At 38.5% G+C, this 17,500-nt stretch overlaps 3 protein-coding genes across 5 annotated transcripts in view; 2 read left to right on the top strand and 1 right to left on the bottom strand.

Annotated features, from left to right (window-relative positions):
* LOC138027192 (3-oxo-5-alpha-steroid 4-dehydrogenase 1-like) overlaps nt 1-4,106 on the top strand; it is a 4,718-nt gene extending 612 nt beyond the window's left edge. The window contains exons 2-4 of one of the 2 annotated variants that reach the window (XM_068874737.1): nt 1,594-1,862; nt 2,063-2,162; nt 3,804-4,106. In XM_068874737.1, the coding sequence (XP_068730838.1) occupies nt 1,594-1,862; nt 2,063-2,162; nt 3,804-3,870 (436 nt within the window). In that variant the 3' untranslated portion in view covers nt 3,871-4,106. Of the gene's footprint in view, nt 1-1,593; nt 1,863-2,011; nt 2,163-3,803 lie in introns of both variants that reach the window. The other variant, XM_068874736.1, reaches the window with a different exon arrangement.
* Nucleotides 4,107-6,397: 2,291 nt separating this feature from the next.
* On the top strand, nt 6,398-9,879 carry LOC138027184 (uncharacterized). Its single transcript, XM_068874717.1, has one exon. It carries the CDS (start codon nt 6,494-6,496, stop codon nt 9,518-9,520), a length of 3,027 nt encoding a protein of 1,008 aa, XP_068730818.1. The 5' UTR covers nt 6,398-6,493; the 3' UTR covers nt 9,521-9,879.
* Nucleotides 9,880-13,430: 3,551 nt separating this feature from the next.
* LOC138027185 (uncharacterized) overlaps nt 13,431-17,500 on the bottom strand; it is a 10,574-nt gene continuing 6,504 nt past the window's right edge. For both annotated transcript variants that reach the window (XM_068874718.1, XM_068874720.1), the window contains exons 4-8: nt 17,181-17,341; nt 15,365-15,450; nt 15,220-15,259; nt 14,065-14,861; nt 13,431-13,716 (exon numbers count right to left, since the gene is read on the bottom strand). In XM_068874718.1, coding sequence (XP_068730819.1) covers nt 13,595-13,716; nt 14,065-14,861; nt 15,220-15,259; nt 15,365-15,450; nt 17,181-17,341 — 1,206 coding nt within the window. In that variant the 3' untranslated portion in view covers nt 13,431-13,594. The remainder of the gene's footprint in view (nt 13,717-14,064; nt 14,862-15,219; nt 15,260-15,364; nt 15,451-17,180; nt 17,342-17,500) is intronic.

The following is a 17,500-nucleotide window of genomic DNA, read 5'->3' as shown; positions in this document are numbered from 1 at the left end:
TGTGTTGTTGTAATGCTAATTAGTCCATATTAACATTACAAAAGCATGAAGGTTTGTATCAAAACAGGGTCACCGGCAGCCTCGCCTCCATTGTTAGGCCTGGTAACTTAGCCACAACTGTAAAATGGTCTATTCTAACGGCTAAAAGGTGAAATGAAAAGAAAATGTCATCAAAGACTCACTAAAATAAAGCACTTTGGTTGCATTTACATGCACTCCTGTCTTATCAGAGTGAGTCATTTGTCATCATTCCAGCTCTCCAGTTTGACCTGTCTTACTCAGTCAGTTTTGGATTGGAGTGTGCATGGCCGGCAAATCATTGAAGTAATGAAAACTTTTAGCCATAGTTGGCAGATTAAATAATGATAATGATAATAGTAATGATAATAAATAGTGATGATGATGATGGTGATGATGATGGTGATGATGAGTAAAGCAAAGCGTATTATAAATGCAAGTGTATTTCATAATTTAAGGGCATAAGTGAGTTCTCAAAATTCTGCAAGTGCAATTTGAGAACTTTCAAAACATCCCAAGTGACCATAAATCACAAAATACACAAGCAAATCATGTGATTTTTTAGTTATTATTTACTCAACATTACTCCAAGTGCATCGCTGTAGTTCCATAGCATTTCTGTATTGCACTCTATAGCTGTTATGCATCTATCATTGACGAATCAGAAGCACTATATTCTGTTGAGTGTATAATAATAATAATAAATAATAATAATAATAATAATAACAAATAATAATAATAATAATAATAATAATAATAATAATAGTTAATAATCAGAAGAAGACAAGAAATTATAGAGTTATTTCAGTAGAGTTATGACTTAGAGTTAGAGTTGACGACTGCCAAAATCCTGAATTCAAGATTTTGGAAGTCCAAAATCTTGAATTCAGGATTTTGGCAGTCCAAAATCATGAATTCAGGATTTTGGAAACTTAACTCTAACTCTACGATATAACTCTATGAAAATAACTCTAAGAATAGCTGTCCCCTCCAAAAATAAGTTAATTAATTACTCATTCTCCTCTCTAGAGCTGCTGTCAGAATTTTTTCATGATAGCTCCCTAGTTGCCAAGCAGCTCTGGGGATGAGAGTGCATGCTGCCGTGACTGAAGTACCACATGGTAACACATTCCCAGACAATAAGCTAACAGTTTCTCAAAGCCTGTGGAAGGTTGGTCTAACAAACCACCCAGTAGCAACCTTTTGGTTATCTCCACCACTCTAGGTTGGTCTGAAGCTCTGTCAACTCTACAATGCTGAAAGCTCAAATATTCAAGTGCATTGTTAACAAAGGAGACAAATTCAAATTTGGAAAAAAAAAAATTTCTTAGTGGTTGGCAGTTAAAAGGGTAAAAAGAAACTTTCGTTTTAATCCTTTAACACTAGCGTCTGACCAGGCTCTACTGTCAGTGAAATCTGACGAAAATACTATTGAATTGGGAAACAAGCTGGGAATATGACACTTATGAATGAATTATAAATGGACTTAATTTGGCTTTGCCAGGGAAGTTTAGTTTTCACATGGATCTGATGTTTCACAGGTTTAATTCTTCCTCTGTTGTACTGTTTCCACAGATCTTTAATTTATCCCTGGCTTATCAAAGGTGGAAAACCAACTCCTGTTTTTTTGGCATTCTTAGCCTTCGTTTTTTGTTTTTACAATGGGTACTTGCAGACAAGATATTTAACTAAATTTGCTTACTATAAGAAGTCTTGGCTGTCAAATCCCTGCTTTATCTGTGGTGTAATATTGTTTTTTATTGGAATGGCAATCAATATCCACTCTGATCATCTTTTGCGCAATCTAAGGAAACCTGGTGAAAAAGGCTACAAAATCCCGAAAGGTAAGATTGCTCTTAAAAAATCTATTTCTAACCCAATAGTTTGTGTATCTTTATTGCAATCATTCACTACTCCTTCACTTTCTTCTTCCTTTCTCTTGCCCTGTACCAGAAACTCTTTAGCATTCTTACGTACTTCCTATATGTTTTAGGGGGTATGTTCACTTATGTATCCGGTGCCAATTTTTTTGGTGAAATTGTAGAGTGGAGTGGATTTGCATTGGCTTGTTGGTCTCTTCCTAGCTTAGCATTTGCTGTGTTTACAGCCCTCAACATTGGACCAAGAGCAATACAACACCATAGGTTTGTTGATAAATAATAGTCATTAACAAAATAATTATGCTTCTTGTTCTTACCTTTCTCTATTAGAATCTTTGTTTAGATACTGTAAAGCCGGTGACACACAGCTCAACATTGAAAGATCAACAAATTTCGCAGCCGTTGTTAAAAAAATTTTGAACAGTGTGGCATACCATGTTGAGTGTTGGAATATGTCATTCAACGTGTTGAACATTATTGAAGGAAAATAGAGACCACATGTCTGTGCAACATTGTTCAACAACAAATGTTGCAGAATGTTGAACCATGTGTCATCATCGGCTTAAGGTAGATTGATTTATAAACTCAACACTGTTTGGCATTTCATCATTCACAGCAATTTTGTTTCTATCGTTTTGTTCAAACTCAGTTTGAATACGAATTGAAGCACTTTATGGCTAACCATTTTAAGTGACTAGTCTTTGTTTTCATGTTTAAATAGTAGTGGCAAAGACAGGGTCAAGGGATGTAGACCTGACAATGAGGAAGCTCTTTGGCAGTAGGGGCTATGACGTTTTGAGAAGAATGCAGAAGGCTACCATCTCGAGTTCTCTCAACATAGTGAGAACTTTCAAAGCTACCGCCAATTGACTTTCCCCATGGGAATAGTATAGGAGCTCAATATAGTTTTAGTATTAGAGAGCTTTAGATTGTCCGTAAGATTTTTTATACTTTATCGCTAATTTACTTATTTTTTTATTTAATTATTTTTTTAATTCAGTAGTTTTCTTTTTATAGTTCCCTCAGATCGCATGCCCTATGTGGTTCTATTTTATCATCCATAAGTTTACCAACTGCGATATAATAATAATGGTGCATTTGGTAGTGTAACTGGATGAACAAATTAGCTGTAAAATGTTAATGTAGGATTGATCAAAAAACTGCCTTGTTAGGAACAGCCAGAATACTAAGGAAAGTATTAGAAATGTAAAGAGGAAAGAATATCTCTGGGCAATTTGTTGTGGCTCGCCTATTATGGTTATGAGGGCAATCCCATCAGCCAGAGCAAATGTTAGATTATCTATAATAATTGTAATGCTAATAATAATAATTAAGATGATGATGATGATGATGACGATGATAATATTGATAATAAAATTGGGGATTGGAGAGGATCTGGACCAGTAGTGAGGTGGCAGATTGAATCCCAAATCATCTGGAACCATCTCCAAGAAAATAGACCATAATTAAAAGAAAGATTATTTGTATTGTCAGTATTGGACTGGAACTAGCTTGCAATGGAGGCTGATGCGGAGAAATATATTAAAAATATTTGCATTTGAAAAGGTTCCCCCGCATTAGCCTCCATTGCAAGCTAGTTCCAGTCCAGTACTGAGAATATGAATATATATTGTCTATTCATTAATGGTAAATTAAAATGGTTAAACCTGGCCAAATATCAAGTTCAGTTCTTCTTTTTCTTCACCACCTTCTTGAAATAAGAGATTCCATCAATGGTGTGAAAAATACCTGGTACAAGATCTTTCCTATGAGAAGGGGGCTAAGCACTTGCCTGACTATGGGTGCTTACCAGATAAATTACAGTATTGTCTGAAGATAAGACATAACCACTGAACACCCACATAATCTCAATGTTTAATGACAAAATATTTTTTTGTTTTTAAGGTGGTATCTGGACAAGTTTGATGATTACCCAAAGTCCCGAAAAGCTGTTATTCCATTTATTTTATAATTCAAGGTCTTTAACAGAAGAGAATGAAAACATTATATATACTGACAGGAAGCATTTATCGTTGGTTTACAAGCTAAATTTTTACCAAAGATCCGGTGCTGAGTTGCGGAGGACTTATTGCACAAATTAGAAAAATGAGAATTTGTTATTTAAATCATTTTTGACTGATTTGTAGTAATCTAATTCTCTATTAAAATTGAAAATAATATGATTATAATAAAGTATTCTCGTTTGTCTCACGATGTGGTCACTTGTGATGTAGATCACGACGTTTCGACTGCATACTAGTAGTCTTCATCTGGCGATGAGGTCGACTTATGCCATACAATTTTTTTGTTGAAACAATTTGGCGTTGCAAGTTAGTTGTGATTTTCTTAACTGTTTTGAGAAAAAAAAACTAAACAGGAACAGAAGGAACTTATTTTTCAAGGGAATTTTTCACATCAAGGAACTGGCCGAAGCCAATAATTAGAAGCACCCATGTTATGTTACACCGCCACCAGCGTAAAACCAAGGTTACTGTTAGGTAATGAAATCTTGATGTTGTGAAGTTCTCATCACACCGTAACATGAGGCTAAACGCCAAAAAATGTAAGGAGATGATTTTCGATTTCTTACAGTACAAGTCTACCACCCTGAGCCCCTTGATGATTGGTGGCACAGTCATTGATCGTGTTCAGTCTTACAAGCTGCTTGGGCTGCATATTTCCAACTATCTGACTTGGAACTCGCACTGTGAAACTGTGTATAAAAAAGCTGTCAAACTCCTTTATGGTTTACGGGTTCTAAAGAAAGCTGGGTTGTCGACGGGAGATCTTGTTTCTGAGTACTGCTTAATTGTACGATCTACTGTAGAGTACGCCTCTCCTGCCTGGGCAGCCCTCCCTCAATACTTAAGCAATATGTTAGAAAGTGTCCAAAAACAAGCCATGCGAGTAATTTTTCCCGGTTTGCTATACGAAGATGCGCTCGACTTAGCAGGGCTTGACCCACTGTATGTTCGTAGGATAGATTCGTGCAAGTCGTTTGTCATTAAGGCTAAAGAAGTTCTCAGAGTTTTTTATTCGCCCACTTTTTACCCCTAAGAGGTACCAAATCGTGGGCTTTAATAATTAGACAAAATTAAAAATTAGTTAATTGTCAAATGTCTCCTGTCATAATTTTTCGGCCCAATACCCTAAAAGATACCACTAAAGCTCCCACTGTGGACCTTTTTGAGGCCGAACACTTTAAGAAGTACCAAAACCGCTTTTTCTAACCCGTAAAAGGTACGACGAGCATAGACTTGCCACAAGTCGACCTCACGAGAATCCCAGGAGAAAATGTTTTTGCGAGCGAAACGTAACAAGTCGACCTCACGAGAATCCCAGGAGAAAATGTTTTTGCGAGCGAAACGTAATTTTTCGTTCGCGAAGTAGATGCGCAAGCGACGAAGTCGCGAGAGGTCATCATTCGTCCGCGAGCTATCAACATGGGACGGCCCGTGAGACGGACTTTTGAAAATCTACGACGAGCACCGCCGTCCTTTTTATATGGGAGTCCCCCTCCCCTGGGAGCCTGCGTAGCTGGCAGTTCTTTCTTTCCCCAGCATTCTTGCGCCGCTCGAAATCTCTCATGCTTCTGAAAGACCGCCAGCTTCGCAGACTACTTAAATCGCGTTAAACGAGGCAAGGAACAGCGCACAAAGCGAGCAAGTCACCAGACAATTAAGTATGGCTTTTTTTTTTTTTGAGTCTGTTATTGGGAATTCCGTACAAATCCTTATAATATTTACCCGACCGAGCCTGGGCTGCCTGTGGTTGGAGTAAAAATTAGAAGCAATCGGAAAAGGCTGAAGAAAGAGTCGAGTAGTATCAGGGGCCAGGACGAATAAAGAAGTATTTTCCTCCCACGTGGACAAAAAAGAAAGCCTGTGGAAGAGTACCACGTCTAATCCGGGGTTGAAGTTGAAACTGAAAATCTGTACGGGTGAAACCAATGGTTATATTTCAGATTAAAAGTTAAGAAAATGTTTTACTATTATTACGTTACTCAAATCTTTTTTTATTTTTTAGAATGCTCAAAAATATGGGTCATCATCTTAATCAGCAAACGACAAATCGAAGCTTCCAATGGGGTTTTGGGGGAACAAGAGAAAATGGTTAATTTGAACTGGAGGGAAACAAAATTGGGCGTGCATCTAATTATGTACATTTCTGGACATAAGTGGGGAAACAATGAAAAAATATCTTCGGGAACAAGGGGGAACATACTGGCAATTTTAGGGATCGATCAAGTATCCCCCGCCTCCCTACTGCAACATAAAGAACCATAAAGACTTGTCTCGATTCTTGTTCTTCCTAAGTGTAGTTTATTTTCGTGAACACCAAAACGGACAGCGAACATTGGAAAGAGACGCGGTCAGTGTTTTGTCTTTTTTTGTTTTGTTTGTATCCTGGGAGTGAGACGTAACGCCAGACGATCGTCAACCGTGGGATGAAGTGTCAAGGTCGTCAAATCGCTGGGTTGATCACGTGACCCAAAAGGAAGCCGGAAACATTTAAAACGAAAGTGTTAGCGTGTGAGAAATTCAATTGTTGACCGAACTGATCGAACGTTAATAATGTAAAGTTGGTTATATATCATGAGTGTGGACGCCTCTGGTCAGCTCATTTCTGAACGCATCTTGCAGAGACTCAAAGAAACTTTGCAAGCACAGAGTGGGCTTCCTCAAAATGACCTTTCGATCCAGTTGTCGTCCATGGAAGCGTCAACATCGACATTGTCGGAAGTGAAGAACATCCTTGATGGCTTAGATAAAAAGACGCTAAGAAATGTGGCTGAGCAGCTTGCTAGCACTGATGCGCATTTTGTTCTCCAACGGTACTTGATCAAGTGTTACTATTTTGTTAAATCCGACGGGAGTGCTGCAAGTTTAGCTGATGATGGGAATCTAGAAGAAACCCGCCCCCGTGGTGTTCTCATATTTAATCCCCTCTATATGACGCTAATGAAGATGATGATAAGTCTTCTCGTCAGCCCGATGTTTGCTTCTAACATCGCGTCAACTAAAGTAATTCAGCAGGTCCTCAGAGATCTGAATGTATTGGTTTTGCCAAGTCCAGAACATAACCAATTTAAAATGCTTCTTGGCAACATCCACTTCCTGTGGGAGTTGTCCAAAAACCCTGTATCCCTAGCGGCTTTTCGGGGATTTAGCGATACGGTTTTAATATTAGTAAATGTGTTCACTAGTTATCAAGGCCCCTTCGAAGAACTGACAACTCTGGTTAAATCCTTGGCAGTAATTATAGCAGGGGAAGTGGTAGATGAGGAAACAAGCATTTACTTGCTGGCAGAAGAAACTTGCCTAGATTTTTTGGTGGAAATCCTCACAAAGTCTGTTTGTGCTGGAGAGAAGCATCTTAACTGTCATGGTGTTTTTGCGATAGACATTGCTAAATGCATTGAGAATTTGAGTCAGTTTGCAGGACTGCGAGAAGCCCTCTTAGAGAAAGGTGTGGCCCAGCTGCTTGTATCCATGATTCAAATTGGTGATCATTACGATGACAGTGCAGCTGCAAGAGCTTTAGACAAACTGTTGACTACTTATGGCTCTGTAGATGAACCAGTTTTGCTTCAAGGGTTGGTATCAGATCAAGGCCCTTATCCTGGAATTTCAGGAGAGGACACAGGCGTTACCAAGAAAAGTTTGTCAGCAAGCAAACAGGAATCCAAGGAAGAGGAAAACCGGGAGAAATATGACTTAAAGGAAGTTCAAAACAATGGTCCAGAAGACAATAAACAAGATATAGGACATATGAATGTTAAAACTGAAAGAAAGACTACTGCAGGCAATAAGAACGAAACTACTGTTGAAGAAATGACATCAACTATCACCACAGAATCCAAGCCAAGCAAAATTGAAGTTTCATCTAAAAGGGAAGAATTTCAGACTACCTCCCCTGCAAACAGGCCAGGGATTGAAGCCACAGGGGAGTATCAGAAGGGTAAAGGGACAGAAAGTAGGGAAGATGACATTGAACGGATTGTTGTTAGCATCAGTGAAAGTGAAAACTGTCCAGGCATTGACTGTGGAAAAGGGGAGCTCAGTCAAGACAGTGAAATTCTTTGTAGCAACATGGAAGAAGTGAAAGAAATGGGAAATCAGGCAATGAAAAAATTACCACAAGTTCAGTCTGTTTTGTCAGCAGTGGACAACGAAGATGCCGGCAACCAAGACGTTGCAGCATACATCCAAAAACAGCTGGAAAATTTAAGTGAAGAGGGAATCAAGCACATCCAGATTCCAACAGCAATCAGGTCAGATGAAAGCACACAATCAGAGTCAGTGTGCAAGGAACCTAACTTGACAAGATCATTCCAGTACCAGCAGGAGGGGACAGATCATTTGTCAGGACAGGAACTGCACAAGATACACAACAGTCTGATTGAATTGGGTGTTCACAATATGTACGATGAAAAGCTAGTAAGCCTTTTGAATGATATCTTGGACGAGGCAAAGCTTAAAGAAGATGGTGTTTTTGATATACTTGATTGCGTCCCACACATTTACAGCTATAAAATGCTCAGAACAGGTAGCATGCAGAGACAATTGAGGGTTGTTCCTGCATACAATGATCCAGAACTAAATGTGCCATTTATTACTGTACAGCCTGAGATAGACTACCATTTGGTTCTAAAAAAGTTTATTTTTCAAGTTGTTCCAGATCATGGGAGCAGAATGAGTTTCCCAGGTTTTACCTTCATTGGCCCATGGTGCGAAAGGATCCCAGTGGAACTTGAAGAGTGGAGCTCCTGCTTCGAGCCACAGACTTTGGCTGATGGAATGACTCTATTTTACCTGTCAGCTAAGAGACTGAAATCAAATTTTGTGTGGCCAATGTTGTTATTCTTTGCAAGTATGAATATTCAATACCAGTCTCTTGTAGCAAAGGGAGAGAACTTAGAGCTTGAAAATCTGAAAAGACATGGAATAACAGTGAGAAAAATCGAGGAAAATGGTCCAGCAGTTACAGTATATTACCTATACAAGTATCTCACTATTGATTATGTTCTGTCTTTGAGGCAGATTCAATGGCCTTCTTGTGCCTCGTCTTGGCAAGTTCGCCAAAGGCAATGGCCAGACTTTGAAACTGTGAAGGACGTTGTGAGTTACGGCTGTCACATGGTGCCTAAGCAACCACCGACTCTCTCTCAAAATGACCCTCTCTTTGGCATGTTCTTTCAATACTCATTTGCAAGAGCAGAAAATGTCCTGCTGAACAAGCTAAATGAAGACAATCCAGTACTCACAGACTGTCTGCGCATGTTGAAGTTTCTATGTGAACTACACTTTGACAGGCCAAAGCTGTTGAAGTCGTACCACATGCAGACCATAGTACTCCTTGCTGCTGAAAGACTGCCACTATCGTATTGGAAAGCCAACAACTTTGTGAAGCACTTGTTGGATTTGCTTGATGACTTACTCCATTACCTTGTGACACACAATCTTCCCAACTATTTCATTCCTCAGCAGAATCTCTTTGAGCAGTTTTCTGCAGATTTCATTTGGGATGTTGCTGGCAGGGTGTCCAAAGTCAGAAGAGACCCAATCAAGTATTTGACTCCAAGCCATGATCCTGCCCGATTTGGAGTCTACCTCCTTTGAATACATAGGTGTATTGAAATGAAATGACTGTATGGGAGGCATTTTACTAGACATAATTTGATGGTGACGATGATGAACTTTATCAAAGGGTCAAGTGTATTTAGCACTGGGGAGAGGGGAAAACCAGAGTACCAGGGGAAAAAAATCTCTCAAAGCAGATTGGAGAACCAACAAACTCAACCCACATACAACTGCAAGTGCAGGAATGGAACCTGGGCCGCATTGGCGGGAGGTGACTGATCTCATCACTGCACCAGCCCTGCTCACTGAAGGGATATGATCCTAATTGTCTTATTATTTGCAAGGACTCTGTTCAAGATTATTATTGTTATTATGAAATTCACTGTCTAAAATGTTACCCTAAAGCCTTGCTCTTACTGATATTTTCTCAAATAATTGAATGGAATTTTGGTAACCTACACAATGAATAATTTAAAACCTTGGCAAATAGAGTGTACACTATTTATGAGTCAATGAGTCATGAGTCAATGAGTTAGTGCAGTTAACCAAACCATAAAATGAAAGCTAAAATGCCAGAGAGTGCTTAGGCCTAATCACTGAAACGAGGGCTTAGGCTTAATCAATAAGTTATTGCTAGATGTATATTGACTGTGAGTCTCATTGATTCGTAACTCATTGAATCATAAAACATGGGACCTCTGGCAAATAGGGTAAAATGTTTCACATTAATTTTAACAGTTCTAAATCAATATGGCCAGTGTGCTGTCAACATCAGGTCAACACAAAAGTTGACTCTTAAAAAAATAATTGTGAAAAAAGGTAGAGTACCTCAGATGATGCATGAATGCATGACACTTAAAAACCCACTTACCTAACACAACAGTTTTTCTAACAATAAGAGGCGTTTTTCAAAGGAAATTAACAGCTGCTTAACCCTTTCACTCCCAAGAGTGACACTTATAGATTTTACTCAGTCTAACGCCAGACAATTTTACTCGTCAATGGGGAATCCCATGGAAGTGAAAGGGTTAACGACAGCTAGATTCACTCAAAAACTATGTCCCCATTAACCCTTTCACTCCCAAGAGTGACACTTATAGATTTTACTCTGTCTAACGCCAGACGATTTTACTCGTCAATGGGGAACCCCACGGGAGTGAAAGGGTTAAATAAGTGTTGGTTTTTTGACAAGGGAAAATTCTTAGTCAGTTTAGGAAAAAAAAAAACCAGCAATATCAAAGTTGTTGAGCCAAGTGTCAACCACTCCATGTCATCATCATGCTCATTAAATTATTACACCAATGAGATATGTATAATTATATACATGAGGTGAAAATATTAAGGTTTAAGTTCAGGTACTAAAATTGGCATGTAGAGATAGAAGCTGATGACATGTTGAGTTTGGGTTCCAGAAAATTGAATTACTCAGGAAAAAGCCTTCCAGAAAGAGTATTATGACCAACAAATTAAATGCACATATCCCGTTGCATTTGGCGATCAAACACAAGCCACATTGGTTTAAGGCTAGTGCCTTCAAGTCTGTGCCATCTATGCCAAACCTTTTCCCCCGATGACTTGTGAATGTTGAATGTGCAACAAGTCAAAGAAAGTACATACATACTCACCGTGCAACACGCCTTACTGTGGCCACCTAACAAAGTTTTTTGCAAGTTGTCCGCCAATGAGGATGTGTGAATTTGATTGACAATCACGCTTCCTTGGAAAGTTTGCGCAGTTGTAAGTTGAACACTGTTGCACAGGTTTTTGAGTTGACGTTTTTACACATAATTGTCAAATGTGAAAGTTTGTTGGGTGGCCACGGTAAGGCACATTGCACTGTAATTGACCACTCCCTGTAGTGGCTTTTTAGGGCCAATGAACACAATCACAACAGAACAGAACATTCAACAACAACTGTTAAGAATCCCAACTGGCCAGAGGCAAATTAGTTGGCTATTTACAAGTGCAGCTGAGGCATTGAACCAGGCACTACAAGGAACAAATTCAACCAGTGGCCAGAACGTATCATGAACCTGGGATCCCCAGATCGCAAGGCAAATGCCTTAACCACTGGGCCACCCTGCCTCCAAAGTAAATGGGCACAGACTGTCATAAGTAAAAATGAATGCATTGCAATGGTCTCCACAAATAAATGAGCTTCCTGTTAGATGCCTCTGTTGTAGGCAGTAGAGAGGGTGGTGTAACTTACGAAGGAAAGCAGTGTTCCCCCATACCTGTAAAAGAACAGAATGCCTACAAAAGCTGGACAGGACTAACCTGACAAATTACACAACCTTTCAAAACTGTATAATGTGGTTATATTAAGTATCCAGTGCACGACTTTGTAAACCTGACAATTAGGTATCCATGGCAACCGTTTCTGCAGGAGCCAGCACTACAGAGGCACTGGAATATGTAAAGAAACAGTAGCTTAGGCTTATAGACCGTATTCATAAATGGTGGCTAAGTAATTATTCTTTTGTCTTTATGCTAATCATCCTAACTGGCCTCGTAAACACGAGCAAAATTCAAAAGAATTTTTGTTCCAAAGTGAGGCTAGTTAGGATGATTAGCACAAAGACAAAAGAATAATTTCTTGACCACCATTTATGAATACGGTCTATGAAGATCGTTTTTTACCCAATCAACCACAAGCATAAACAAAGGTCTTGTGATAAGTTGTTGGTTTTAGGATCCCAGTACATGTGACTTTTGTCATGGAAATAACCTTGGGAGTCCCATTTTTGTTTTGCTATGTTGATCACCATCTGGGATTATCAGCTATGCAAGGATGAATTTGAACAAAAGCAAAACTGTTATAACACATCTTTGCATTCAACACGTCTGGCAATCCAAGAGAGAGGGGGGAAGCAACTTTGCTGAGAAAATTGATCCCAACAATCCATAACTTTCCAGAGAAGCAAAACAAGAGAAATTCTACTGTATATGGCAACCCAGCATTTCAAATATTTTAATTACCCCTTAAACGTGAAAGTTGAAGTGAAGAAAGTTAAAGAATATAAGGACAAGAGAAAGAAATCTCATGAACTGGTTAAAGTGGTACTACATGGATGATCAAAAAATCAATTCCTTTTTTCCTTCAGATTTTGAAAGTGTGTTTGCAAAACAACTGCCTAGCAAAACTTTGAGCTTTGATTTTTATCCAAAGGCCGTTTACCTTGAGTGTAAGTTTTGGATTTCACGGTCTGCCATTACTCACACTCGAAACTGACCGACTGGACCTCATAGAGTCCATAGAGTTGGATCTAGGGAAAAGTGATGACATTCACTCAATAGCTTAAAACTTCAGCCTGTAAACGCAGTTTATTATGTATGCAAAACACGAGTTCAAACATCTGAAAGCCCGAAACCCCTGTGCTGCATATTAATTATGCCGCGTATAAACGCATTGCATTCACCTTAAACTAGCGAGTCTTTGACATCATTTTCTCCTTGATCCAGCTCTCTCAAGATTTTATAGTCAATAATGGCAGACCATTACAAAAAAAAATTCCAGTTAAAATAAACTTAGTGTTTAATTAACATAGTTTTGAAATCCAAAGAAAAAAAGATTTGACTTTTAATAATATCATAGTACCACTTACTTTGTACTTTGACCATGTTGGTTGTCATTTGTGTGTAATAATAAAAAGAAGAAACTGACTCTGCAAATCACCCTTCCTTGCAGTCTAAGGGAGTGCATTATGAAAGCTGCAGCCCAACAATATCAAACCCAAAAACATATGTAAGACACCTCTGGTAGCCACTTAAGGGATTAGGGATGGCGTGGTGGTGAGGAGGGAACTCACCTCCCTTTAATGTGGCAATGGTTCAATTCCCACACTTGGGAGTCATGAGGGTTGACATTGTTTGTTCTCTACTCTGCTCCAAGAGATTTTTCTCCAGTTACCCCGGTTTTCTGGAGTCAGGATGAGAACTATTCTCTCTGTTTGATCAAGGAATTTTTATTTTGTGAGACCAAGTACACAGGGTCACCATGATATGCATGCAAAATACACAAACACAACTGATTCGTAGTTCTTTCTTATGCTACATGTATGAACTAAACCAATATGAAATAAATCCAAAAGCATGTGATTATTTTTCTGGTTTCTATATTCTAGTATTTGAATTTTTCTGTTGACTTTGAGCCATTTTCTGCCTACGGCGGTTCAGTGCTTCTATCTTTTTCCGTTCAATGTCCTCCTTTGAGTACTTGAATTGCTTACTTCCTCCTGAAAAAATTAACATCCATAGAATTAATTTAAATAAAAAGGTTTGTTCCAGGGACCCACTCTCTCTTTCAAACCCATTCTGTGTCATTGTGTTGTGCACCTCCAATGAGCAAACAATAATGATAATAAATTTATTAAATTCTTGTCCTCACAATGTGAACAGACCTTGTTTTAAATTTATTTGAAAGAATGCTTATGATAGAAATGACTATAATAGACATTTTATTGAGAGTTTTAGGTATTAAGAAACAAAATGACATTTCCTATAAATATTTCTAGTGTTCACGGTTAGGATTTTCACATTAAAGTCTGCTATGCTGAATGCTACATGCTATCCATCAACCTCACCTTTTGTTATTCTTTGTCCAACGCATTCCTGTTGTTTATTAAAACATCCTTGAGTGCCATCACCATCTTTCCTCTTCACTACAGTGTTGGATGCAATTAAACTTTCTGTGTCGCTTACCTTGGCAGCTCCAGTCACGGTTTCTAAACCTGCATTAATAGAACTTTGAAGAGCAGAGCGAGGTAAAAAAGAAAAGTTTGTTTTAGTTGCTACTGGATGCTTGTACTTGACATCTAGATTTCTTTGAAGTGTAGACGAGGCATCCTGCAATCCTCTAACATCACAACTATTTTGTGAATGTTTTAAGTTTAACAGTGAGCTGCTACACCCATTAGTTCTTACATCAGCATTAAAGGAGTCTGATTTCACATGCAAAAGAGGCACCCTTCGAACCACTGGAACATTAAGTTGTTGTGACTTTTCAAATTCATCCAAGGCACTCTCAAGAATGTCCTCGTCATTGCTGTTGCCAAGTTCATCCACAAAATCCCAGCTCTCAGTCACAATGCTGTCATTTTCATTTACATCTTTTCCAGTTGAAAGTGACAGTTTTAAATGATTATTTTTTTGAAGAGGGTCGTTGGTAGTCTGAAGCAACTGTGTATTAGTCATAATTTGTGTTTCTGAATTATTGCTTCCAAAGCAAGGGATTTCCACCTGGCTCAAAACAGTGTCATCTGTGTCCCATCCATCAAATAAATGTTCATCTAAAGATGCTGAAAACTTATTACAGTCATGCTCTGTAGTTTCTTTCTGTTTTATATCAGTAAAGACATCTTGTTCCTGCTCAGCGGATTTGCTAAAAAAAAAAAAGAAACTCTTAAATTAGTGGAATCTTGTCTGACATAGGTATCTACCTGACTGCACAATTTATGTTCTTAAGGACCCACTAACTTTTATCCTTTCACTCTCAAAAATACCAAATTTAAATCCTTTAACTTTCAAATTCCTTTCATGGATCAAAACTTAAAACAGTCCTTTCCAGAACTACACTTTCCCTGATTGTGACATAGTTCCAGCGTTTCACCTTTTTGGGGTGAGCACATTGGTGTCCCCAAACAAAGCAATGGTGGTCAAAATACTGCTCCTAGGCTAATCCTCCAGGAACTCAACTCCTCACTTACAGTGGAAAGGATTTTATTAAAAAATAACTCTACCTTGATAATTCTCCACTTTTGTTCTTAACACATTCACTATCTATGGGAGAAATATAAGAACATTGGAATGTAAGGGATCATACAAATTTGCTGAGCAACAACAAACTACACTACAACAGTGTACTGAAATGCTACCAGTAAATACCTCTTTCCTCCAGCTGATTACAAAGTAACTCAATGTCCTGTTTTAAAAGTTTCAACTTTGACTTGCTACATTTTCTGAGAATGCGTCTATAAAGGATAATAAGACAAATGAATTTAATGAACATTCACTCTTTGATCCAAGACATTAATGTGATCCACTCACACACTACTTCCCACTGATTACTGACTGCAAGAGGATTCTAATTTGGCATCAAACTCAATATTACATTTCACCAACAGTTGTGTGAAATTTGACTCCATTATACAACTTAGCAAAAGCTGCGCATTTATGATCAGACGGTGGGCCTAAAATAACTGCGGGTGTGCTTACAAATACAGGTATCTCTAAGACCATCTGTTTCCTCTGCTGTTGTTTTAACAAATGAACAAAAAATTGGTCAATGGGATTATCAAATTCCCAAAGTGATCTATGGCTGCCATATACACTGTTTACATTGTATCTCACAAAACATGGTATCCCCAGTCAGTTGAAATAACCTATTTCTCCAAAATCTTTTGGAAAATTGCTTGGTCACTACACGTGTTTGACAATCTTTCACTGAGGAATAATAATTTTCATTGGATTGACTGTATTCCTGGGCCCGGTTGTTCGAAAGCCGATTAACACTAATCCCAGATTAAAAAATAACCAAGGAGTTTATTTCTCTACTCCCAAATGTTGTACAACGCTGATATTTGGCAAAATTTTACATTAGACAAAGTCAAGCTTGAAAACCAAAAAATAACCAAAAGAAGCTTTCACCCAAAAGTTAAAGAAGCAAACCAAAGTTTACGCTAATCCTGGATTAAGTTAATCGGCTTTCGAACAACCGGGCCCAGTATAGGAATACATGGAATATTTAGCAGTTTTTACCAGCCAAAATGCTATTAAAACATAATCTTTATTATCCTTGTTGCTTCAAAACGCCAAGCATACCATTTTAAATCCTCACCCATTTATTCTTATTCCAGAATTAGCCTATTTTTTATAACATAATACTCTTTGTTTGTCAAAGTCTACAGAGTGGTCATCCTCACTACCCTACTGTAAGGCTGCGAAACATGGACCGCCTACAGACACTATAAAAAACTGTCAAATCAACCGTTTCCATCTCGGATGCCCTCGAAACCTCCTTAACATTTGGTGGCAAGACAAAGTCCCTGACACTGAAGTTCTTCAGTGTGCGAAAATATCTAGCATCATCACCATCATGCGCAAGGCTCAAGTCAGATGGGCAGGACACATCACACGCACAGCAGAATATATAAATATTATGTTATAGTCAGGTGGGACTTGAAGCCATATCTACAAGTGCAGCTTGAACATAAGTTTTTATGGTGCAACATGTTCATAAAAACCCCTGATTATGGGTTCTTATACCACTGACTGAGATACACGAGTCTTATGGGAACCAAGACACCAAACTAGAATCCAGTGACAACTGTCCAAAAATAATAAAACCATTCATTCTCATGCCAAGAGATGCTGTGAGAAGTTTTTAATACTACAATCTTACAAAAACCTTGAAACACTTTATAGCCAGTCAAACAGTAAAATGACTGTCATCTCAACACTGTCCAAGGGAAAGGCATGTTTCAAGGATTTTTGGCGAGGATTGTACATTGTAGGTCCCAAGTTGCCAGGCAGCTCTGGGGATGAGGATTCATGCTGCCATGACTGAAGTATCACATGGTAACACATTCACAATCGATAAGCTTAAGCCCAGGACAGTGTATAACATGTTCTTGAATCTAATGTACATGTATATCTCCAATCATATGTACATCATAAAAGAAGTTCAGGTCTACAAACTGACCTTGGTCTTCTCGATGGTGTTTGCAATTCCTTGCAGCGTTGTTTCATTCTATTAATCCCAGTAACTGTTCCATTATCGGTTAGTTTTTGTGGTGCAATGTTTGTCTCTCTTGACATCCACAATGCAAGCAATGGAGGGTTGGGGTCTGGAGTCTGACCAGACTATAAGAAAAGTATCATTAAGAACATGACATGATTTGTTAATCCTTTCAGTCCTTAGGGTGAAACTTGGGGCCATTTCGAGGATGAATGAATTAAACCAGAATCCACAAGGGTTCCATAACTAATTAGAGTCACATGTACATGTTTAAAAATTAAGTA

The sequence above is a fragment of the Montipora capricornis genome, chromosome 12 (genome assembly GCF_036669925.1).
Source record: "Montipora capricornis isolate CH-2021 chromosome 12, ASM3666992v2, whole genome shotgun sequence".
NCBI classification, from domain to species: domain Eukaryota; kingdom Metazoa; phylum Cnidaria; class Anthozoa; order Scleractinia; family Acroporidae; genus Montipora; species Montipora capricornis.
The sequence above is the reverse complement of the archived record's forward strand: the minus strand, read 5'-3'. Positions and strand labels throughout refer to the sequence as shown.